This window comes from Leuciscus leuciscus, assembly GCF_965113295.1.
Source record: "Leuciscus leuciscus genome assembly, chromosome: 5".
Taxonomy (NCBI): domain Eukaryota; kingdom Metazoa; phylum Chordata; class Actinopteri; order Cypriniformes; family Leuciscidae; genus Leuciscus; species Leuciscus leuciscus.
Window position 1 is genome coordinate 22,244,065 of NC_138729.1, and position 24,358 is coordinate 22,268,422.

Genomic DNA, 24,358 nt, shown 5'->3' on the forward strand with positions numbered 1-24,358 from the left:
GCAGGACTGACGTGAAGCTCTGGCTCTGGCTCGGCAGGACTGACGTGAAGCTCTGGCTCTGGCTCGGCAGGACTGACGTGAAGCTCTGGCTCTGGCTCGGCAGGACTGACGTGAAGCTCTGGCTCTGGCTCGGCAGGACTGACGTGAAGCTCTGGCTCTGGATCGGCAGGACTGACGTGAAGCTCTGGCTCTGGCTCGGCAGGACTGACGTGAAGCTCTGGCTCTGGCTCGGCAGGACTGACGTGAAGCTCTGGCTCTGGCTCGGCAGGACTGACGTGAAGCTCTGGCTCTGGCTCGGCAGGACTGACGTGAAGCTCTGGCTCTGGCTCGGCAGGACTGACGTGAAGCTCTGGCTCTGGCTCGGCAGGACTGACGTGAAGCTCTGGCTCTGGCTCGGCAGGACTGACGTGAAGCTCTGGCTCTGGCTCGGCAGGACTGACGTGAAGCTCTGGCTCTGGCTCGGCAGGACTGACGTGAAGCTCTGGCTCTGGCTCGGCAGGACTGACGTGAAGCTCTGGCTCTGGCTCGGCAGGACTGACGTGAAGCTCTGGCTCTGGCTCGGCAGGACTGACGTGAAGCTCTGGCTCTGGGATCAGTGCGCTCTGAGCTTGACGGGACCAGCGGCAGCGAGGGCTTTGAACTGGGTAGGACCAGCGGCGAAGAGGACTCTGAACTGGTTAGGACCAGCGATGAAGAGGGCTTTGAACTGGACAGGACCAGCGGCGAAGAGGGCTTTGAACTGGACAGGACCAGCGGCGAAGAGGGCTCTGAGCTGGGCAGGACCAGTGGCGAAGGGGGCTTTGAGCTGGGCAGGACCAGCGGCGAAGAGGGCTCTGGACTGGCGTGAAGTGCAGGCTCGACTGGACTGGCGTGAAGTGTAGACTCGGCAGGAAGATACTCAGGCAGGAAGGTCTCGGTGAAACATGATTTATGCAGGATAGTCTCAGCGGGACGAGACTCCTGCACGATGGCCCTTATGGCAACACGTACTGACCTCAGCGGGGAATCGGCCACACTGGATACCAGTCCTGGACGATAATAGACCGATCCGGTGACTAGCTTGATGGCTGGCGTGACGGGAACAGTCTTTGGAAACGCCCCCTCAACAGTAGAGGGCTCTGGGAATTCTGCTAAGACGTAACGAGGCTCTGGACGGTCTGCTGAGATGTGACGGGGCTCTGGAAGATCTGCTGAGAAGTGACAAGGCTCTGGAAGATCTGCTGAGAAGTGGCAGGGCTCTGGAAGATCTGCTGAGAAGTGACAGGGCTCTGGAAGATCTGCTGAGAAGTGACAGGGCTCTGGAAGATCTGCTGAGACGTAACGAGAGTACGGGGAGGTATAGCAGAATTCTGGTTCAACGGGTGTGGTAAGTTCATGGGAACCCTCATCCACAGGGCCCGCAGAAAAGGATGATCTGCTTAACCTCAGAGCGAGTTCAATATATTGACAGTCCATTGAGGGGTGTTGTCAGGCATGAGATAATTTAACATGTCCTCAAGCCCATATCGGAAACTATCCTTTAAGACTGCCTCGTCCAAGTCTACCCCATGGCAGAGCTCACAAAATTGTTCAACATATTCCTCTATAGATCGGTTACCTTGACTGAGGCGGAAGAGACTGATTAGTGGGTCCATGGTGGGTCTCGGTTTTTTCTCAGCTGCTGGATCTGAAGTGGCAAAGTATTCTGTTACGAAGTGGAGGACGCAGTAAGATCCATTTGCAGCTTTATTAGAATAATCAACAGGCAGGGTAAATCAGGGGCAGTCAGAACAATGAAGATAATCTCAAAGCAGAAACAGATAACAGGCAAGGGTCGAGGCAGGCGGCAGGAATCACAGTCCAATGAACAATCTGGGTCGAGACAGGCAGCAGAAGAATCAGAAGTCAGTATAAACAATCCAAGGTCAGTAACAGTTCAGCAAACACAGGGAAACCACTCAGAGATTGTACGCCAGGGCAGGGCAATACTTCACAGTGAACTGAAGAGTGACAGAGGTTTATATGGGTGTATGTGAATGAGCTGCAGGTGTGTGAGATGAGTGTGGATGAGCTGCAGGTGTTTGTGCAATCAGTCCCAGGTAAGCGGCATGATGGGAAGTTGAGTTTGTGATGTGATCAGTCTGGTGTGGAGTGCCCTCTGGTGACTCTCAGAGGCACTCCAGCTGGTGATCGTTACAACGATATTGATTATTGAAATTACTCATATACTATTGTTCAGTTACTTTTCCTGTTGTTTTAGGTTTTTGTCATGGTATCGGTTCAGTAGTTTTATTGAGATATTTTAGTCAGGTTTCATATCGATAATTTTTGTATCGTGACAACACAGTGTGGAACAATAAGCAATGATGAACAAGATGGAGGGAAGTTAGTGAGGAAGGGCATACAAAAGTGGACTTAAACACACACTTAGAAAGATGTCAGCCAGCCAGTTCATTACCTCTTACATTACTTGTTTTTTATTTTTATTTTTTTTATCGGCTCCCAGTTAAATTCTGTGTAAAATGTAAAATTTTACTTTTAACTTACAAAGCACTTAACAACTTGGCTCCTTCATATCTTAGATCTTGTTCATATACATACTCCTTCTCACATTTTAAGATCGGCTTCTGAACTTACATTTGTTCTTCCACGCACTCGGACAACTTCTATGGGGTCACAAGCTTTTGGTTATGCGGCTCCCCATTTATGGAACTCACTTCCTGTAGAAGTTCGCAAAAGTTCTAGTCTTTCGGTGTTTAAATCTCGTCTTAAAACGTATCTGTTTAGGCAGGCTTTTATGTGATTTAATGTTTCTTGCTGTACTGGTTTAATTGTTTAATGGTATTGCTTTTATGGATTTTGTAAGGTGTCCTTGAGTTCCATGAAAGGTGCCTATAAATAAAATGTATTATTATTATTTTCTCGCTTTTTGGAATGTGTCTTTTATGCATATACTGTATATGTCACTGCAGGTGTTTTCCTGCTGTCTCCAGATGAGCTGTTAACCAAACGCTGGGAAGTGTGCATGTTTAACCTTTAGGTCAGAACATAGTGTAATTCTTTGTTCTCTCTTCAAAGAGAGAGTAAGGCTTACATTATCCATTATGTGGAACTGTCCAGAAAACCTGCTGACTGTTTTCATGAAACAAACATCGAAAACACCTGACTGCTTCAGTGTCACATTAAAGCAAGACACATCTTTTTTTTTTTTTTGCTGTTATTTTGTACTTTGTATAGAATAATTTGTGGTTCTTTTTTCCCCCAAATCATCCCATTTGTGAAAAAAAAAAAACTTTATAATGCTAACAGGCATAATGTAATGCTTGAATGTTTCTTAACAGATCCTAAAAATGGGGCCAGTAGGTAAAAAAAAGTAGGTACAAAAACCCCCCAAAAAAAACCCACGTCTTTGTGTGTTAGTAGGAGAGTTTTTAGAGTGGAGAGTGTCATCATCTACTTACCTTAAGGGAATGTTAGTAACCAAACTATCCCTTTAAAATGAACAAAACATGCTGTATTAAGTACTTACTAGCACTAAAATGTTTCCCCTTCTCCCCAATCGTTTCTGCCTCTCTTCTATCTTTGCCTTTGTTAGATGATTTCTTCAGCTAATTACATTACACACAAGAAAATAGTTTTTCTCTGCTGAAAATATTTGACAGTAAAACCACTCCAATTAGATGAATTAAGAGATTTAACACTTCACATATTTCCATAGAATGGACAAATTTATCTTCATTATAACAGATTGCATTTTTTATTGGTACTATTGCATGCTTATAAACAAATTAAATTGTTTTTCATCAAAACATCATGAATTATTATGACAGTGAAATATGCACAAACAAAAATAATACAGAATTCAATTAAGAAATCAAATCACATTTGAATCAAACTCCGAATTCTAATTATTGACACAGTCAAATATACTTGGAATTATCATTTAGCAGCACGACACACTTAAAATATATCAGAGTGCAGTATAAATACATTTGGATATATATATAATTTTGACTGGTGGGCTAAAGATCTGGTATGGATTTAAATATTCCAGGATTATGTCAAATAAACCAAATATGTCTTTTGGGGTTTTCCACAGTACAGTCTCACTGTGTGTAATTGTTACCTTAATGAAGTGTTTCTGCATGATTCAACCCTCAATTTCATTGGTGCAACAAAATGTAGTTGAAACATTTTTTTATTTAATTTAAAAAAAAAATTATTATCAATGTTGAAAACAGTTGCTAAATATTTTTGTGGAGACCATTTATTTATTTATTTTCAGTATTTGATGAATAGCAAGTTCAAAAGAACAGCATTTATGTGAAATAGAAGTCTTTTTTTAACATTATAAATGTCTGCACTGTCACTTTTGATCCAATTGATGTCTTTGCTGAATAAGTATTAATTTCGTACAGACCCCAAACTTTTGAACATTAGTGTAAAAATATTTACTGTGCATTATCAGTGAGTCATGGCTTTTTTGCTGAATAGTGTATAGTTAATTGTCACGTTTTGAGTGTATTTGTTCATGTTTAGAGCTTGTTTTTGATCTCTTATTCTGTTCTGTTAATGTCTTTGTTTCCTAGTTAATCTTCTGATCTGTTAATTGGTTCAGTCTTTCCTTCATCCCCTGCCTGTTTGTCTCCTTGGTTACAGATTTGATAGAGTTCTAGTTAGTTTCTCAATTTGTTGTCAGTGTTTAAGCCCTGTGTTTAGTCCTGTCTAGTTGTCTGTCATCGTTTCTATTTACTGGTTGTTCTGTCCATGTTTTTGGTATTTCTGAGAAGCCTGAGTTTGATTTTGTTTTCAATAAAGACTGCTGTACTAAGATCCAGTATCATCTCTGCTGCAACCAGCCCGTGACAAGTTAATGCAACGCAGCTCTTTCAAAAAAACTTACCTGTGGCAACCAATACATACATATCACTGCAGTTTCACTGCAATACACTAGATTTATAGACTTGTTTTCACGCAGCTCCTTGCATAATTATGTTATGACCTCAAAACACTTCTTAAAAAAGTGCATGATTTGTAAACGAATACATTTTGGAGTTTGCATCACCTAACCAGCTCGATATATATGTTCGGTTTTACTGACGAATTAAGCTTGCTCGGTAGCTCAGCTGGTGAAATGAACTTGTGATGCGGAGAGCTCGGGTACGAATCCTTTGAAAGACGAATCACAATTTGGCCATGTTCACACTTATACGTTTTCGTTTGAAAACGCATATTTTTTTCTCTCCGTTTTGGCCTTCTGTCCACACTGCAATGGTGTTTTTATTAATGAAAATTAACCTTTTTGAAAACGCTCTCCAAAGTGGATGAATTTGAAATGCCATTTTCGCGTTGTGGACTGTCAAAACGGAGGTATTTAAAAACGATTACGCAAGTTCTCTTACGAGAGGTTCTCTCGTATTGCGTAAGTTGCTTACGCTATGGGTAAAGTCATCTTTTCTTGAGATATGAAGCCAAAACATTATCCTTAATTTTTGTATTGTCAACGCAGCGCAGCAGCTAGCAGACCTAGAGCGAGCTGTCTAGCGCGCTCATTGGCTGCCCTGCGGCAACTGCAGCAGCCTACCACTGAGCCCCGCGTGACGTCGCGCCCAATGAGGGCGCTTGCGCCCTCACGCGTCAAAGCCCGATTTTCCAGCCTTCCCTGATTTTCATCTCTTCAGCGAAGCTCTTCGCATCACTGAATCCTGAGAGAAGCCGCCCCGGTTGAATTAAGCGACTAGCAAGCAGAGGAAAGCGTCTGAAGAAGCCGGTCATCTTCGCCGCCTTCAGCCATCCGTGCCTGCCGCGCTATCCGGCGACAAGTATCCTTTATTGCTCTGCTGTGTGTGTTCGCCACTGCGACACACGCTTTTCTGTCTAAAAGAGCGCGAGGCGTTTTTCTAAAAATGCCTCGCAGTTCCTGTGGCTCTTGGTGATCCGCCACGTGATCTGGGCTCTCTGCCTGGGTTGAGAGCACGCAGCCCTCGCTCTCGCTTCGGGAGGCTGCGTTCATTGCGAAGAACTTTCAATGTCGACCCTGCGGGCTCGACTTGAAGTGTTCGACACCGAAGCTGTCACTCCGCCCGTCTCTGCTGGACCACGCAAGAAGAAGCGCCGCTCCCAGAGGCCACCGGAGTCTGAGGTGGCATTCAAGAGCTCGCCGGAACCCTTCCCTCGAGCCTCTCTCTCTCCTTCTCCGCCGGCTTCGGCCCTCACTGCCGTCGCCTCAGGGGATGAAGCGGAAGGAGATGCCGCCGGTGACAGCTGCTCCATCCTGGCCTCGGACAGCGAGGAATGGTCCGGTTCTCACCATTCTGCCTCCTCTTCTGTCCAGGAGTCCGGCCGGACGTGGGCCGGCGTGGACGCGGAACTAAGCGTCTCAGAAGCTCTAACCAGCGTCCAGCCCAGCCTCCATCTTCGCAGCGACTACAGGGCGGCCGCCCTAGATCACTCTCATCCAACCGTCACAGGCCGCCTCCCCTGCGGGGACCCCGGCCTAAGATCGTGTTGAAGCCTGAGCACGCAAAGTCCTCCTAGCGGCCGCAAGGAGGAAGAGACGGTTAAGTCCCGCCGCGGCAGGACCACCGCATTAATGTCCCGCTTTGTCAGTCCCCTTAATAAAAGGCTACTGCAGAAGTGTATTTTGCAGCCAACGAGCCAGTAATACTACCCGCTCGCCTGCAGGCAACCGCCGTTTTCACGGCGACCCAGAGAAATCTCAAAAAGAGTGTAATGCCTGGTTATCCGGCTCACACCGTTGGTGATTTAAGTGTAGAAAATGTGCCCACGTCTCAGTGTTCACCACTGCACACAAGCACGATAACCCCAGTGTCTCTCACAGAGCCCACTCTCATAAAGCTGGCAGATGCCGCTCGAGTGTTACATGTAGAATATGTGCCCACGAACCTGTGCCCATACCTACTCACTGCCCGCTCTGTTACACGGCCAAAGTTACCTCTTACCGGTCATGTTATGAATGTAAGTCCTGTGCCCGCTCACGAGTGCTCACACTTACTAACAAACACTTTACCCCCGGCGCTGCTCGCATGTGTGTAAAACGACCAGCCATCGCTGTCAGCGAGCCGCCGTATTCAAGCACAGAGAGCGAGCGCTCCGCACCCATGCCTCTGATTCAGGTTCTCGACCCCACGAAGTGAGGCCATTCTGCCCTTAGCTGTACATGCAGAAGCATGGGAAGCTATTCCAGGTGTGTCAGGATGGGTGCTGAGCACAGTAAAACAGGGCTATTCGCTGCAGTTCGCTCGCCGTCCCCCGCGCTTTCGAGCACGGATGGAGACGAAAGTGAATATGGAAGTAGCACACCTACTTCGCGCAGAAATAGCGAAACTGCTGTGCAAAGGGGCCATAGAACCGGTACCTCCTTCTCTGAGCCAGTCAGGCTTTTACAGCCGTTATTTCCTCGTGTCCAAGAAGGACGGAGCTCTAAGACCTATCTTAGATCTGAGATATTTGAACAAAGCTCTCATGAGGAGACCGTTCAAAATGCTCACAACCAGACAGATACTCGCGCAAATTCGCCCGAGGGACTGGTTTATTTCTCTCGATCTGAAAGACGCGTACTTTCAGATTCAGATAATACCCTGTCACAGGCCATTTTTGAGATTGGCCTTCGACGGTCAGGTATATCAATACACCGTCCTTCCGTTCGGCCTGTTTTTAGCACCCTGTACATTCACGAAGTGCATGGACGCGGCTCTCGCTCCCCTGAGAAATCAGGGTATGCGGATTCTGAACTATTTGGACGATTGGCTGATTCTGACACAGTCAGAGATGAAACTTACTGTACATCTAACAGAACAGTGCTTCTCAGCCATCTGGAAAGCCTGGGTCTCACGGTCAACTGGACCAAGAGCTCATTACTGCCCAGTCAGTCAGTCTCTTTTCTGGGAATAGAGCTGGACTCTGTGGCTATGACGGCCCGGTTGTCGACACAGCGCGCGTGCCGTGTTCGACACCTGGCCGCGTCTTTCCAGAAGGGCAGCATCGCTCCTCTGAAAACATTTCAGAGAATGCTGGACTGTATGGCATCAGCGACAGCAGTGCTTCAGCTGGGCTTACTGCGTATGTGCCCGCTGCAACGCTGGCTGAATGCTCGAGTGCCTCACCGAGCTTGGGCTTCCGGCGGTATATGAATCAGAGTGACCCAGAGCTGCGTTTCAGCCCTGAAGCCCTGGTCCGACTGGTAGCAGCGGGGAGTGACGATGGGTTTCCTCCCATACATACGGGGCCACCACGTTCTAGATCCAGGGCTCATTGTCCAAGGTTCTTTTCAAAGAACGAGGACGCGATGGCCCAAACCTGGCCCAGCCTCCCACTGTTTGCTTTCCCTCCGATCTCGCTGTTACCACAGGTAATCAAGAGAATCAGGGAGGCGTGCCACTCGGTGCTCCTCATAGCCCCGCGATGAGAGAACCAAACCTGGTTCCCAGAGCCGATGCGGCTGTCACACGTGGCCCCATGGCCGATTCCGGTGAGGAGAGATCTTCTCTCTCAAGCCGGCGGCTCAATTTGGCATTCCCATCCAGAGTTTTGGTCTCTGCATGCATGGATAACCAACGAATACCCATTACCTTGCCAGAAGGGGTTGTGAACACGATCACACAGTTTAGAGCTCCTTCTACGAGAAGGCTATACACGTCTGAATGGTCTGTGTTCTCCTCATGGTGTGCCGACAAAAATCTAGACCCACAAACTTGTGGGGTCTCATGGGTGCTTTGCTTCCTTCAAGAGCTGTTGGACGAGGGCAGGTCCCCCTCCACGCTCAAAGTGTATGTTGCGGCTATTGCAGCGTTCGCAGAGTCGACGCGCGGCCAGTCAATAGGAAGGAACGAGCTCATCATCCGCTTCCTTAGAGGAGCCAGGAGGATGAATCCCCTGCGGCCCCCGTTGGTTCCTATTTGGGATCTTTCCTTGGTCCTAGAGGCCCTGAAAACACATCCCTTTGAACCATTCGATTCTGTGGATCTAAAATACCTTTAGCTCAAAACCGTTTTTCTGATAGCCCTGTCATCAGTCAAATGTGTGGGGGATCTACACGCGCTGTCTGTTAGCGCCGCGTGTCTCAAGTTTGGACCAAATGACTCTAAAGTCATCCTCAAACCGAGACATGGTTATGTCCCCAAGGTGATTGGCACTCCCTTCAGAGCACAGGTCATCTCTCTATCGGCTCTGCCAGCATCCGGTAGCGAGGGCGATAATAACCTCCTCTGCCCTGTCAGGGCGCTGAGAGTTTACATTACGCGCTCCGCCGCCTTCAGCTCTTTGTTTCGTTTGGTGGGCGCACCAAGGGTCTCGCCGCCTCGAAACATAGCCTGTCCAGATGGATAGTGGACGCTATTGCAGCAGCTTATGCATCTAAACACCTGCAGTGCCCTCTGGGCATCAGGGCTCATTCCACTAGAGGCATGGCCTCATCGTGGGCTTGGTCCAGCGGGATTTCTATTCATGACATTTGTATGGCGGCGGGCTGGACCTCCCCTTCTACATTTGTTAGGTTTTATAACCTGGAAGTTCCCGCCTTGCAGGCTAATCTTTTGTCAGTATAAGCGTTGTGTATGTTCTGCCCAGATTGTTCGTGTGCAGGCTACTCTCACATGACTTTAGCTCTCCTGGTTGAGCTGCACTATAAGGGTTGATATACTTTAATATAGACTGGCAGCGCCGCTCTGTATTCCCCTACGGTGTGCTTATGTACATGCGCCGGCCCGCGTTGCTGGCCGCCTGATTCCCACTTATCTGTGTTCCCCGGGCTTCCCCTGGGACTCATGTAGTGGATGCTTGGCGCGCACGGCGTTGACAAGGGGTTCCTGTAGCGTAAGCAACTTACGCAATACAAGAGAACCTCTCATAAGAGAATGTACTCGGTTACCTAATGTAACCTCAGTTCTCTCTAGAAGAGGTTCTCTCGTATTGCGTAACCTGCCGTGCTCGCGCCACGAGCTGATTTCGCTTCAGTCGATGAAAACCAGGGAAGCAGCCCCCGAGCCCTTCCTTATATACACTAAGCCACTCCCATTCTGGCGGGCTCTGACGTGTGAGGGCGCAACGTTTTTTGGCTTCATAGCTCGAGAAAAGATGACTTTACCCGTAGCGTAAGAAACTTACGCAATACGAGAGAACCTCTTCTAGAGAGAACCGAGGTTATATTTGGTAACCGAGTACGTTTAGTCGTGACGCATAATTGCACCAATATATATTCATGTTTATATCGGTATTGTGCCTGTTATGTGATATTCACTTTCACACTGTTGATGTTACTTTGCACACTCTTCATATCACAGTCCTGCAAAGATGACAGAAAATGTACTCACATTTGCTTATCTGCGACAACATGAGAGCAGCGTTTTAGACCAAACATATGGTGAGTGAGTGCAACCTGGATTCATCAGTGAATCGTGAGATATTTAGCTAAATAAAGTTATCCTGCCAGAAGAATGGTGCGATAACTTTATTTTTCCATCTATATCATCTCAGTGAGCTTTTGTGAGGTTTTACACATGCGCAGTAAGGTGAATTAAGCGTTTTCCGACGTTTCAGTGTGGATGAGAAACTTTTGGAAAACGCCTGTAAAGCTAGTGTGGACGGAGAGCGTCAAATGTTTTCGGATTAATGTAATGCCTTAAAGAGATAAAAAAACAAACAAGCTAAAATGCCATGGTTATGATTGCATTTTTATGTCACATTTGAATTTGTTAAAGCTATTGGGTAGGTTTAGGATTTAGTGTAGGTGTACGTTATTTTAAAATGGAGCATTGAGCTTTTAACGCCAGTCATAAGACATTTCAATTCAGAACTACGGTGATCAGTGCACACTCTAATGTAATAAAATGTTGCCATTTTCACATGCATCTGTTCCGGAAAAATACTAAACACGCTTTTAGCGCAACTGGACATTTCACTTTGAAACTGTCACAAAACGTATTTTGCGTTTTGCAAAAATGTTGCCACAGGTACCTTTTTTCTAATGAGCCTGGGCTGATTTAATGTTATTATTTGTCCATATTCTAAAGAATTTTATTCATTTAATTTGTACAAAAAATGTTTTGAGACTGATGAAGTATTGCTGATCAACTTATCAAAACTCTGCCTAATACCAACAACATCCGCAACATTTGGTTTGTCATAATTTCATTATCCAAGCCAAGTTTAAGAATGGCATTATTTTTCATAATGTTTGTTTAATTGCCACTGGCTTTTGAGGGCCATAATTATTCCACATTAACTGTGTCAATATGTACTGTGTATCTATGCAAAGTCTGGCGCTCTGCACCATTTCCATAGCAACGTTGTTTTCAATACAACTTTCAATGATTGATGACTATAGACTTATTACATGTAAATGTTTAATTAGCAGCATATTTAGCAAAAGAATACGTTACTGTTTCACAGGATGTTCAGTTGCAGAGAGACGTGCCGCGGGGAAAGTGCTGGATTTGTTTTTTATTGACCGGAACTGCTGATGTTGCTCCCTGTGGCATTGCTTTTGCACCGTGGTTTGCTTTTAGAGTAGGAGCCCTAAACCAGACAGTGACTGATAACATCAGTTACCTCTACGATTGCAATGTAAAATCTGATCTGTGCTGCTGGTTGGCAAAAAACGAATTTAGTTTGCTATGAATGACTGTTATGACAATCTCAACAAGTCTGAGGAATTTGACTGAACATGTATTTCTCCATCTCGCTTCTTTACAGACATGGGTTTATTGATGCTTCATGCCACAGAGGTAAATTTTGTCCCCTAATGTGATTTTGTTCTGTCTCTCAAGGTGCATGCCATTTTACAAAATAAATAATACACTCACCTAGTGTTAATGGAAGCCTACAGCATTCAAGTTTAGCCCAAATTCAGCCATGCTTGTCTTAGAACGGTCAGTGCCTCCGTCTTTTTTTTTCTCCCTGTGCATTTAAAATATGCCCTTACATACTGTAGGAGTAACAGCTCACCATGCCACAAAGCCATTATTTGTTCTTTTTCAATAGCCTCTGAGGATGTATGTTAATATGTCACTGGATAACTACAGTTGTTTCTAAGCTGAGTCTAACAATTTAACTAATCCAAATTCAGAGTGATTTTTAAATAGTACATAATATGTGTATGAAATTCAGGAGGACAGGATAGATTTGAAATTGTTGAGTTGTGGGAGTAAACAACAACACATTAGTGACATCGAGACTATCATTTAATGAATCAGCCTGACTACATTTTTTAAAAGGATATATTTATGGATCTGGGCTGGGTTTCCCGAAACCTCCTTAACGCTACATCGTTCTTAAGTTAGACCTTAAGCTGTACCTTATCGTTAATACGTGTTTTCCGAAACGTTCTTAGTTAAGTATACCTTCTGTAAGTCATACGTTCGGAAGGTTGGTCTGGACCACTCTTAGCTTTACCTTATCACTGTTGCAGGTCTATACAAATATAATTCTGAAGTTTTAATACACCAAGATAGTGTTCAATTAGGCTAATTCAAGTGTTTTCATGCAAAGAATAAAATTGTCATTACACTGATTGTTGTTAGATTTTTAATTATATTATTAAACAACATTATTAATTTAATTAAAGAGCGCTTTTAAAGGCCAGTGAAAGCATAGGCTACTGTCAGTTAAGTTCTATTCGGACACTAATATTGTTTCTCATGGGCTCGTACAGTATTTTAAACATTTACAGGGGCAAGTCTGTGATTTTAGTGCCGTCCGAATCCATAATGTCAGTGTTTTTTTCTCATCCAACCCGCATAAAAATCCCTGGCCAAATTAGTACCTACTTTTTTTTGACAAACAGGTCGTGTGGTAATTTAATTGCCGTCTGAATCCACATCACTGAGTTTACAATTAGACTCAAAATCCACTGTTTAAATCCTTTTTGATCACTGCCGAGCACCGTACGTTAGATGTACACTTTTATTACTGAAATGCTGGAAAGTATTTACAAGAACAATATTTCATCGCAGCTCCACCTCACCGAACAAAAATGGGAAAGAAAAGAAAGCACGTAAAAATTTGAAATGGTTATTATGGCAGCAATATATGAAATATGAAATATGTAGGCTAGGCTATTATAATTTTGATTATTTTTTATAATATAAATTATAAATTATTCCTAATAAATGCAATTTCAACTATTTCTGAAGTGCTTCTTTTATAAAGAACACCGCTTTCTCACATAAACAGCTCCTGCACGAGAGAATAATTGATTCTCGAGCCGTCGATATCAGCAGATTCTGCACCATCGCCACGGACAGCACCTGGTAACGTCGCACGTAAGAAGGTATATCTTAAGCAGCTTCCTATGGTTTGGTTCGGGGAACACGCCTAGAAATGGTATACCTTGAGTTAAGTTATACCTTAAGAGTCTTCGTAGCGCGCTAAGAGACAACGTTATCGGGAAACTCAGCCCATGTCAGAAAGAAATTGCCCTTAAAGTCACACTATGTAGTTTCCGTTTTTCTCAAACAGCAACCCCTAGAGTCGCTGTGGAGTACTTATATTTAACGTTACTGTCGTAAATACCACTCACGCTCTTTCTTCGTTTTCTTCGTCGCCTCTGCCATGATTCACGTCTGAAATGCGCCCTATAGTGTCTTCCATAGAGGCTGCTTCATATGTTGTTGTATGTGATGTTGTGATTCTCGAGAGATTTACATTTTTAAAGGAATATAAATTATTTAAAACAAATATCCATGTCACAATCAGTCATGTTTTCGGTTTCATTTTCACAATCTTTTAGTTTGTCTTCATTATTTCCTCTGTTTCCTTTCTGGTGTCATAGGCTGTGTCTGAAATGAGTGGATGTTATCGAGTGTACTCATTCTATCCCACAATGCACCGCAATAACAAGTGTACAAAGGTTGTATGCTCAATGACAAGAGAATACCCATAATCCACTGTGAGGGTCGTGCCGAATGAATTCCCACATCTCGCCAGAAGATGGCGACTTCAGCTGAATCATCCATCCATCCATTTTCCAAACCGCTGGTCCACAGCGTGTACAGTGTATATCAAACATGTATAAAACAAAAAAAATTCTCATTGATTACTAAATTGTTTTATTAAAGTTCAGTCTCTCATTGTCTGTTGTTGTTTGTGTTTGTTGCCTTTCCTTGTTTTGGATTAGCATTGTGTTGGATATATGTAGCGTGGGGCGCGTCACACGGGTGAGTATTTAACTATGGGCCAAAGGATCAGAAGATAGGTGCGACTACTGGAGAGAGGAAGGCAGCACAGTGGTGGTGAATTATCAACAGAGTCTTTTTTATGATTCAACTGAGTTGAAATCTGCGTCGTATTTCATTGACTCGCTAGCTTTCCACATTTGACTAACGTTAGCTTTAGCCCGCGTGCAGACTAGCTGGCTAGATCGTTATGCACGTGTGGCAGGAAGGGCGTTCCTGTTTTTTTTTTCATCACGTGGTTATTGATGGCCATTCTAGCCTATCATCTGTGCTCCTGGACTTTAAAACCGCAACGCATTTACCGCTCGTCAGGCGTCACGTTTTGAATCGCTGCGTCGTTAACACGCTTCCGTCACTGCTTCACTGGAAACCGGATGCGAATACCCGAGCCGGTAAGGAGAATGCGCTGCTAGTTGTTTTTAGCTCATGAAGTGTATTTAGTTATGCAAAGTGTTCTTTTAATGTACTTTTTAGAGACACCATATTGCTTTGGAGAGTGTGCTTCTGTCTTCCGTTGCACAAGCTCGTTACGATTGTTATTTGCGTGTGCTGGATGCGTGTACTGGATGTGGACGCTGGAGAAGGTAGGGAGAGTTTGTTAATCTCTCGCTAATCGTGCTCTGTTGTAGGAAATGCGTGTTTTTGAAGTGCTAGTTTGTATTTAAGTGTGTCCTAATCCGTACCCTTTCTCAGTTGTGAGAACCTGAGTTCCCCTCCAGAGAAAGCTACGTTTCATTTTCCTCGACGATCGGTATGTATTAGTTTTAAGTGCATGCAGTAAGTTAGAGAATTTATCGAGTAACAATCTTATGTTGTTTATAGGGCCCTGTTTATAGGTCTGTAAAGGGCTATAACTGCCTTCCAGTCGGGGTGCTCCGTGTTCATTTACGGCCGCAGTGCTGTCCTGTTTTGGTCCTGTTTTGGTCCTGTTTCGGTCCTGTTTCAACTGTATTAACTGTCAACAGATTCAACTACAACTTGGGACTTTAGTCGATCTTTTTTAGTTTCTTTTTGGCTTGTATGTAGTTTTCATTTTTCTTTGGACTGATATTAGCTACAAAGACTGGTGCTAAAATCTGAACTGCAATCTTTGCTCTTCTCTCATTTCAATTTATTTAGATTTTTTTTCTGCTTGCACTTTCATTTGTATTCGATTTTGCTTCTAAAGTTGAATTATCTATTCTCCAATTATTTTCTGAAATAATAGTTCATTTCTTTAACTTGTTTTATTTTGCTTCAAATTGCTTGACTTGTTTGCTTGATTAATAATTTTGACTGAAGTTTGGTTTGTTTCCTTTATTGATTTCTTTATATATTTTGCCGTCGTTGACATTTGGGTTTAGTTTCAATCAACTGTTGATTTCAATTTATTATTTGTAAAGTTATTTTGGTTACTTTGATTTGAGCATCAATAATCCTTCTAGCTATCAAACTGATTATTTCTGTATTTGATTATTTTTGTATTTGATATATATCTTTTGTGTGTGTTAGCAGGGCCTGAGCACCAGGGGCAGAGGATTCTTATTTGGGTGACGGTATCTTTTCTCACCGTGTGCAGTGCTTGGTATTAACACCTGTGTGAGTGTGTGTGTGTGTGTGTGTGTGTGCGCACACAGTGAAGTGCAGTGGTCCTGCATCTGCGGGTGGCATGCTACGACTCTCTGCCTCTGTGCCTCTCGTCCCTGCTTTGACCTGGTTCTAAACCTTTAGGAGTTCATTGAATTTGAACAAAGTACTTTATATCCTTTTTTATGCTGTTCTCTTTTAAGAATTGTCAATAAAAGCTATTTTTGTACGATGACCCATGTCTCTGACTCTATTAGGTGATACGAACCTGTGTGTGCCTTTTGTTGGGGTCTATTCTCATTCTTTGGGTGAAATTCCCAGAGTGGCGTAGTCGGAGTGTGAATGATACAATCTTATTAATTATAATCCTTTAAGAAACCCCATCTTACTGCCCCCGTGTCACCCGCCACACACGCACATACTAATATCAAGTTAATTTCAACCTCATATAAGTTCGCTGAAAAATCTGCAACATTTTTTCTTGTATATTATCAAGTTTATATTTGAAATAGGACTCACCAAGGCAAGAAAACAGTCTATATTCAAGCAGGGAAGTTAATACGCAGCACTTTAAAGTTGCGTTGGTCTGCATCAGTCACTATTTCTTTGACTCGTCCTCTTCTCGCTCCGATGACAGCTTATCAACGTTTCATTCAAATATTCAACTTTATTTTATCTGGTCTCTTTTCACTCTTGACTCTTTAGCTTAAATATGGGAAACTTCTGGAGATTACTCCGCACAGCTGCGTTCTCTGACTTGCTTTTTCTCATCTGCCGCTCGCATTCAAAGAGGGACTTGCGCAACCTGATGCGCTGCTGCCATTGGCTCACAGAAGTGTCAGTCACTGCAGCGCAATGTGTGATTGGGTGATTCTCTTTTCAGTCTAGAACAGTCTTTTTCTCTTTTTTTTCAGCTGTTCTTTTTCGATTAACTCACATACTTATATGTTTACTAGTAGCCTGGGTTACATATAGGCTGCGTCCGAAATCGAATACTTCCCTACTATATAGTATGCGAAAAACAGTCCGCGAGCAGAGTAGTATGTCCGAAAACATAGAATTCGAAAAACAGTAGGCGAGAAGTACCCGGATGACCTACTACTTCCGGCGAGATTCCGAAGTGCGCATACGATGGACACTTTACTATCCCATGATGCCACGGGGGAGGAGTTGTCGTCGTTACATTTGAAAATGGCGGAAATGGCGGAAATGGCGGAAAGCGGAGACGCGGGTGTATTCAAGTGTAAGTACTTTATAAAACAAATTTTGTTTCTTTGTGGTTAAATTGTATTTGTTTAACATCATAATAAGTAAACGATTGACTTGTTAAAAGTTTAAATAATGTAAATTGAGGGTGTCCTTTTCCAGCCAATTCAGAAAAATATATAGTTAGTGTTGATATTATGAAATATTTGTTGGTTAGCAAGCTACTGTTAACAAGTGTACCTCAGCTTGTCCATGTAACATTAATAGATTGACCATAGTTCATCACATTAAAATCTGTGTTGATTTTGCAGGGGCTGATGAACACACACGTGTTCTCATTGAGTGGAGAGTGGCTAATGAAGCCCTCTTCACTGGAAAAAGAAATGCTGCTATTAAAGGTTTTGAGTAAGTATATAAGACAAATGTAATATGTTAATTTTGGGTTACAGCAGCATCCTGGAAATGGTATTCTGCCATGGATGAGGCAATAGGGGGCAGACCCTCCATCACACCACCCACCCTTATTGCCTCATCTGGCCTGGATGTTGCTGTTACCTCTCCATCCTCAGTGAGGTCAGAACGTGAAAGAGTAGGGAGGAAAAGAAAAAAAATTGAGGAGCTGATCCGAGAGATAGAGGAGAGGGAAGCTGAAAGAGAAAGAGATGCCATTGAAAGGGAGGAGAGGCGATGGAGAGAGATGGAGGAAAAGGAGGAAAGAAAAGAAAGAGAGCGACGAGAGCATGAAAAGAGACTGAACAGGAGGCCAGAGAAAGAGATAAACGAAGAGACCGAGAAGTGAGAGAGAGAGAAAAGGAGACAAAAGAGAGAGAGGAAAGATTTCTTCAACTGTTAGAAATAATTGCAAAAAAATAATAAAGGAATCAAATGATACACACTCAATTTTCATTTATTTGTTAGTAAGTTCACTGTCATGCTGTTTTTGCAAGTTTTATTACAAAACACTTAATTCTCAGGGATTTACAGTAGCTAGATTGTCAGTTGTAAAGTGCTTAATATGTGGCATTGAGTAATTAATATTTTTTAAGTGTTTTGTGTGTTTATTTTGTAGCAGATTCCAGATGGTTTTTGAAACAAGTGTCGCACTGTAGAGAAATACCCACACACTCCAGACACCGGTAAAATGTATTTGTTTTATTTTTGTGTATATAACTTTTAAATGGATACAGAATACAAAGCGTAAAACAAAATCACGTAACTTTGGCATAAAGTAATATAACAGAGCTTAAAGCACCACCAAAAGGAAAAGTATTAAAACATTTTTATTATAGTGTCATGATGAGGAAAGAAAATTAACTTCAGCTTCAGTAAGGTCATTTTCACAGGTTTCTTAAAGATCTAAAGGGACTTTGATACTAGCAATCTCATTTGTAGGGCATCACTTTAAAATAATTCAATATATGTTTCTTTCAAAGCATGTGTACAAGATGAGGACTTCATGTCTTGGGTAATTTTGGATTTGGATTTCCTCTTGAAGTAAATAATTTGTAATTAAGCTCAAATATGTGATATGTTAGAATTTTTAAGATTTGGTATACAAATTCACACAGCCTAAGGCAGTGTGCCAGTGGTTGGTGGGTGTCACCTCTAGGGACCACTGTAGCTCCGAGATCCCCTGTCGATTAGCCTGGGTCTGCAATATCCCCAGTTACCATGTGCAGCCGCGAGGAGGCCCGACAGGAGTTTTGGTGATGGAGAGGCGTTGTCCAGCGGCAGTGAGCTGTAAGACAGAGGGATGCACACAGATAGCCATGCACCTCTCTAACTACTACTACTGCACTGTACGCATCACACCACCCTGTGGGCTGTGCCCACACACACACACCTAACTATTTACATAATAACTAACATAACTAACAGATAAGCTGGAACACTGTCAATCTAAGAACAAGAACTGATTTTAACCTGTGTTAAGTGTCCTACAGGTAATCATGCTCATGAAGAGCAGGCACACAGTTGCCTGTTGCAGACACCGCTGCAGCTAAATTGTCCCGCACGTGCTCTCCTGCGCTGGCTTCTGTGTTGCGGGGTTCAGGTGGGCCATCGTCATCCTCCGCACCTTCTGGATCAACTATGTCCCCATTTAGAAGACAGAGGTTGTGGAGCACCGTGCAGCATGCAACAACATCTGGCACAAAAGCAGGGTTGACTTCCAGTGCCTTGAAAAAAATGGAACGCCAGCGCGTTTTCAGCATCCCGAAGGCCCTCTCGACGATGTTCCGTGCACGAGAATGCTTCCTGTTGTAGCGAGCCTGTACAGCATTCTGTACAGGCTCTCTGTATGGCGTCATGAGGCAGATGGGCGCACTCAGGCAAGGATACCCACCATCTCCAAGGATGCATTTTCCTGCAGGTGGAAACAAGCGGCCAGTGTACACAGGGCTGTTCTTCAGCACCCTGGCATCGTGCACCGACCCATGATACCCGACAAAAATGTCAAGGAACTTCCCCTGGTGGTCAGTGATGGCCTGCAGCTGTACAGAATTAAACAGCTTCCTGTTGAAATAGCACTGCACATCACTTGCTGGTGGTTTGATGCGGATGTGACAGCCATCTATTGCCCCAGCTACTACCCTGAAAGCTGGAGACCCTGCCAGCTGAGCAAAACCTGCTCCCACCACCTCCAGGTCATCTGCGCTGGGGAAAGCGATGAGCTGCCTCAAAATGCCGATGACTGCCTTGCTCATTCTGTGCACAATGTCGTGCACAGTAGACTTCGGGATGTCAAAGGCGAGTGACACTACCCGGTATGATGCTGCATGGGCCAGCCAGTAGAGGAAAACCAGCACCTCAACGTCCTTTTCCCACCCATGGTCGCATTCAGGCTTCACTGCAGCAATCAAGAACTGGATGGATTGCTGTGAAAGTCGGAGGTTGAGGCGGAGGTCAGCTCCATCTTCAAAATACAGCCGAAGAATTGGCACAGCAGCATTCAGGTGGCAGTAGGTTGTAGGGCTCACAATCTGTAAACGTGTATATAGTTTTATATTAGAATACAATTTTAATTAACAAGATACTTGTTTCTTGTGTTGGCTTATTTAGAAATATAGTATGTCTGTATTTATATGTATACAATCCATTTCTTATGCATGATGTATTTGAATATATGTATGTGTGTATATATTATAAATATAATGAAGACATCAGATGTAAAAGCCTCTAAGTGCCAATTGAAATTCTATCCTAGAATTATAGGAGAAATTAATAAAATATTTAAAATTAAAATATTATTTTTATCAAGCTTGTATATTTATGTTCAGTAATTTCAGTAATGGTAATGAAAAGGAGCTATTGCCATTAAAATTAAATTTTAAATTGCCATTAAAATTAAATAAAAATGTATCTCTATTGATTCATTCATTGATGGTAATTTCACAAGCTGTACATTATATATATACACATATACACGCATACAGGCACACTGCTTGTGCTATTACTATCAATGAATGAATCAATAGAGATACACACACACATAAGTTACATATGTAACGTTAGCTCTATTGATTCATTCATGTTTATTCATCGATGGTAATAGCACAAGCAAATAAATTACTTTGTACTTGCCAAAAATCAACATCTGTCATCGTTCACAGGTCTGTGTGTTTTTCTGAGGTAAAATTTATTAGCTAAATAAATTATGATACTTATGTTATTTGAGAAATTCCGTAAAAGCTCTCGACGAATGCGTGATCTGCGAGTAGCTGACCGACGCCTCCTCTGGACTGTGAGCTCGAACGACGTAAAAACGCAGATGAAAACAGAAAGCAGACCTAAAAACATCGCTCGCAGTTGATGCAGTCAGTGGAATGGGTTAAATTTTCGCGCTGTTATCATAGCGTATGTCACGTGACATGCTCTGTTGACAGCGTATGTCACGTGACATTTCCAACATGGCGCATGTAGTACGTCCGGACTCCATTCATACTACCCGTATTCATACTATATAGAACGTACTTTTTTAACGGTCGCGAAGTACGTTCTAATTTAAATGTAGTACCTACTCACATAGTACGTGATTTCGGACGCAGCCATACTCTTTTGTTTTGTTTATTAAAGTTCACGCTGATGAATGGATCCTCTGCATCTCACCATCATCTTCATCCTCATCTGTCCATGACAATCCACTACCTCTTATTATGTTTACCAAGGCTGCATTTATTTGATAAAAAAAAAAAAAAAAAAAAAAAATTATTATATGTATATATTTTTTTCTTTCTTTTTTTCAAAAAATGTTTTATTTTATATTTAATCTTTTAATATATTTTAAAATTAAATGTTATTCCTGTGATGTCAAAGCTGAATTAACAGCAGCCGTCATGCTGCATTCACGCTATGTCGTAATTAGTGTAAATAAAGCTCTGTATCCCTTATACATATTTGCAGGACTCTGACACTGTTGTGTTTGATTTGTGTCTTGGTTGTCAGTTTCTCTCACTCTGCCATCACAGCTGCACCTCATTCTAATCAGTGCTGGCACTCTCTTTACACACACACCTGTCTCCCATTTTTTGCATTGATTCTCTCCACTACTTATGCTGCTCTCTTTCTTTGCTTCTGTCGGTGTGTTTTGGTTACTGGCCATTTCACTACGGTCTTGTTCTAGTTGTGCCTAGCCTGTTTATTTAATCTTGTTTTTTCCCTCTGATTTGCCTAGTCCCTGTACTCAATCCTGTTTTGGCTTTCTCACCCGGTTTCGATCTTCTGCTCTTGTTTTGGACTTTTGCCTTGGCTCTACCCCGGGGCTGTGGATATGCCTCTGGTTTTGACCCCTGCCTGCCCCTTGGATTTCGCCTCTGTCCCGCCCATTGCTTGGTGGCTCGGCTGCTATTTTTATAATATAATATAATATAATAATAATAATAATAATAATATTGATAATATATTTTTTTTCTTTGCTTTTTGAACAATAAATTGAGTGATCTGCTTATCTGCTCTTGGGTCCCTTTTTATCCCAGCACCCGTAACACATTATCACACTGTTTACTAGAAATTGTTATTTTAACATGTTTAGAGAAGTTCTAAGCTTTTCATCTGAACACATATCAGTTCAATATCCTTTCAGGTTAAATGTCTCTGCAAGAGATAATGGTGACAGCTGTTGGCTCCACATCATCAATCACCTCAGCAGAGTGCTAAGATGATTCCTGTGGGGAGCAGGTTAAGAGTAAAATGAACACAAGGGATGCCAGCAAACAAGCAGACATACACTTGGAGATCAAAGCTCTGTCCTAGTAAAAGATACTTTTTCTTCTTGCTTATTTATTATTAGTTCCACCAGCATATGAATTCAAACTTCCAGATTAAAAGCATATTATAGACAATGTAGACACAGGGTATGCAGTGCAGGCACATTATTGGAAACTAATAGGGAAATGTGTTAAAATGTTGCAGTGTGTGCAAGTAATGATCCATAAGGAAGGGGCTTTGTAGGTGTGGATGTGGTTGAATTTCCCTGGCTACCCTGTTGAGAAAGTCTATTACACCAGACGGTGATTAGAGATGAGCCGGCCCTTTCATCCAAAAACAGTCCCTCACTCATTTCCTTTTGACTTTGAAAAATCCACAGGAACATTACTTTGAATATTCATTTAGAATGATAATGGTATTCTTTACCTGCAGTAAATTTCTTATATGCCTTAAAATACAAACAATACATTTCAATATAATAGGGCAGGATTTTTATGATGATTCTTTGGCAGAACAGTAATGCACTGTGCAATGATTGCTGCATTTGATAAATAACTTGGTATTTACTGAAATATCAGTGTTTGTGCCAGAAGTAAAATATATTTACTCGAGTTCAAGAAAGAACATTTGTTTTGACACCCTGCATATATATTTATTTACTTTTTTCTTTCTTTTTTGCGGTCTCAAAAAGCATGTTTTTTGTGGTTTTTGGAATTTAGTTTTGTGTGCTTTATACATGGTCAAATATTTTCTCTATACAATTTGTACAATATATTCTGTATACAGAATATATAAAGTCTGAATATAGATACAAATCTGAATATATATTATAAGCATGAATATATAGATACAAATTTTGAATATATAAATGTAAATACAAATATGTTATAACTACATATTTGGATTTTACTAAAATATATTCATGATTTGCACTTATATATTCAGACTTACAACAATATTATTCAGATTTACATTTATATATTGACAATTTACATTTATATAGTCAGATTTGTATCTATATATTCAGACTCATAGTGTGTGTGTGCGTGTTTGTGTGTGTGTGAGACATGGGTGGCTGAACTGAAACGCACGAAGAGAAGAGTAGAAACAAAAACATGTCTTACAATCCACACAGATAACTTGAGAGAATTGCAGGATAAACTACAACTCAACCACATACAACGTGGATGATACCTGACAATTAACTAAGGAAAACTCAGGGCTTAAATACATGAGGAGTAATTAACAGAGTAATAAAACGAACAAGTGTGATATAATTAGGGACTATGGAAACTAATTAGAAACTCAGGTAAATGGGAACACAGTGAAAACAAAACTAAAACAGAACATACACGTTACAGTTTGTAACACATAAATGTGACCCGATCTGGCGAAATGAGTCGGAAGTCGCAACGTTCCATTTTAAGATATGGGCCGTTTATGTGGAAAAACAATGAAATAATAGATTTTTTTAAAAATTATTATTATTGCTAAATTTCAAAGAACAGACATTCAAAAATAATCTCCTAAAGTTTCGTAGTCCAGATAATTGAGAAAAGGTATTTAAATGACTATTAAAGTTTACAAAGTTTAACTAAATTCGCTGGAAATGAATATTGCTTTTCTCAACTCCTCTCGTCACCTCTGAGCATTTCCCGGGAATCCCCTTAAACGTCTCTGCTTTCCAAATATGGGGTTACACGTTGTATAGAACCAATCATAAAGCTTAGAAATGTACACAAACGCTGATCATTTGTCAATGGGAAGCCCCGTTTCGACTGACCGGTACGCGATTGGTCCAGCCATCCTCCCGTCAGACTCGTAGCGCTATGTGTAAACAAGCTACCAGATCTCCTCAGAAAGATTAAATATTATCAATTTGAGAAATGTCGCTGTCAAAAGAGAGCAAAGTCGCCAAAAAGTCGCCAAAAGCGTTGAACTCACTGGAGGCTTCTAACCTAAGCTCTGCTGCTGGTCATCAAGAGTGGCTAAGGCTATAGACAAGTTTCCCGGCCACTTCCGGTTTACTTCCTGTTTCTGCCAAGAACTTCCGGCGCAGGCTGAGTAGTGGTGTAAAAATGGCTTTGGAATGGCAACATTCGACCGAAAATCTTGTTAAAAATGGTGTTTTGAGGTAACATCATGTAGTGGACAACATGTCGATATGGCCCAGCATCACAACATCCAAGATCTTTTCTTATTTTATTGAT

General features: G+C 42.4%; 1 protein-coding gene and 1 long non-coding RNA gene across 4 annotated transcripts; one reads left to right on the top strand and one right to left on the bottom strand.

The window, feature by feature from the left end:
* Positions 1-14,472: 14,472 nt before the first annotated feature.
* Positions 14,473-15,656, top strand: LOC309499875. Of its 2 annotated transcripts, XR_014206382.1 has the most exons (4): positions 14,473-14,563; positions 14,646-14,755; positions 14,865-14,922; positions 14,994-15,656. It is a non-coding gene; the product is annotated as an uncharacterized lncRNA (long non-coding RNA). The 2 variants fall into 2 exon arrangements; XR_014206383.1 differs by lacking the exon at positions 14,473-14,563 and having other exon boundaries at positions 14,570-14,755.
* Positions 15,657-17,216: 1,560 nt separating this feature from the next.
* LOC309498771 (putative nuclease HARBI1) lies at positions 17,217-20,997 on the bottom strand. 2 transcript variants are annotated; one of them, XM_082169674.1, is made up of 3 exons: positions 18,397-20,997; positions 17,391-18,324; positions 17,217-17,307 (listed from the first exon to the last, which is right to left on the bottom strand). In XM_082169674.1, exon 1 carries the CDS (start codon positions 19,646-19,648, stop codon positions 18,881-18,883), a length of 768 nt encoding a protein of 255 aa, XP_082025800.1. In that variant the 5' UTR covers positions 19,649-20,997; the 3' UTR covers positions 17,217-17,307; positions 17,391-18,324; positions 18,397-18,880. The 2 variants fall into 2 exon arrangements, with proteins under 2 accessions (XP_082025800.1, XP_082025799.1); XM_082169673.1 differs by having other exon boundaries at positions 17,391-20,997.
* Between the last annotated feature and the right edge of the window lie 3,361 nt (positions 20,998-24,358).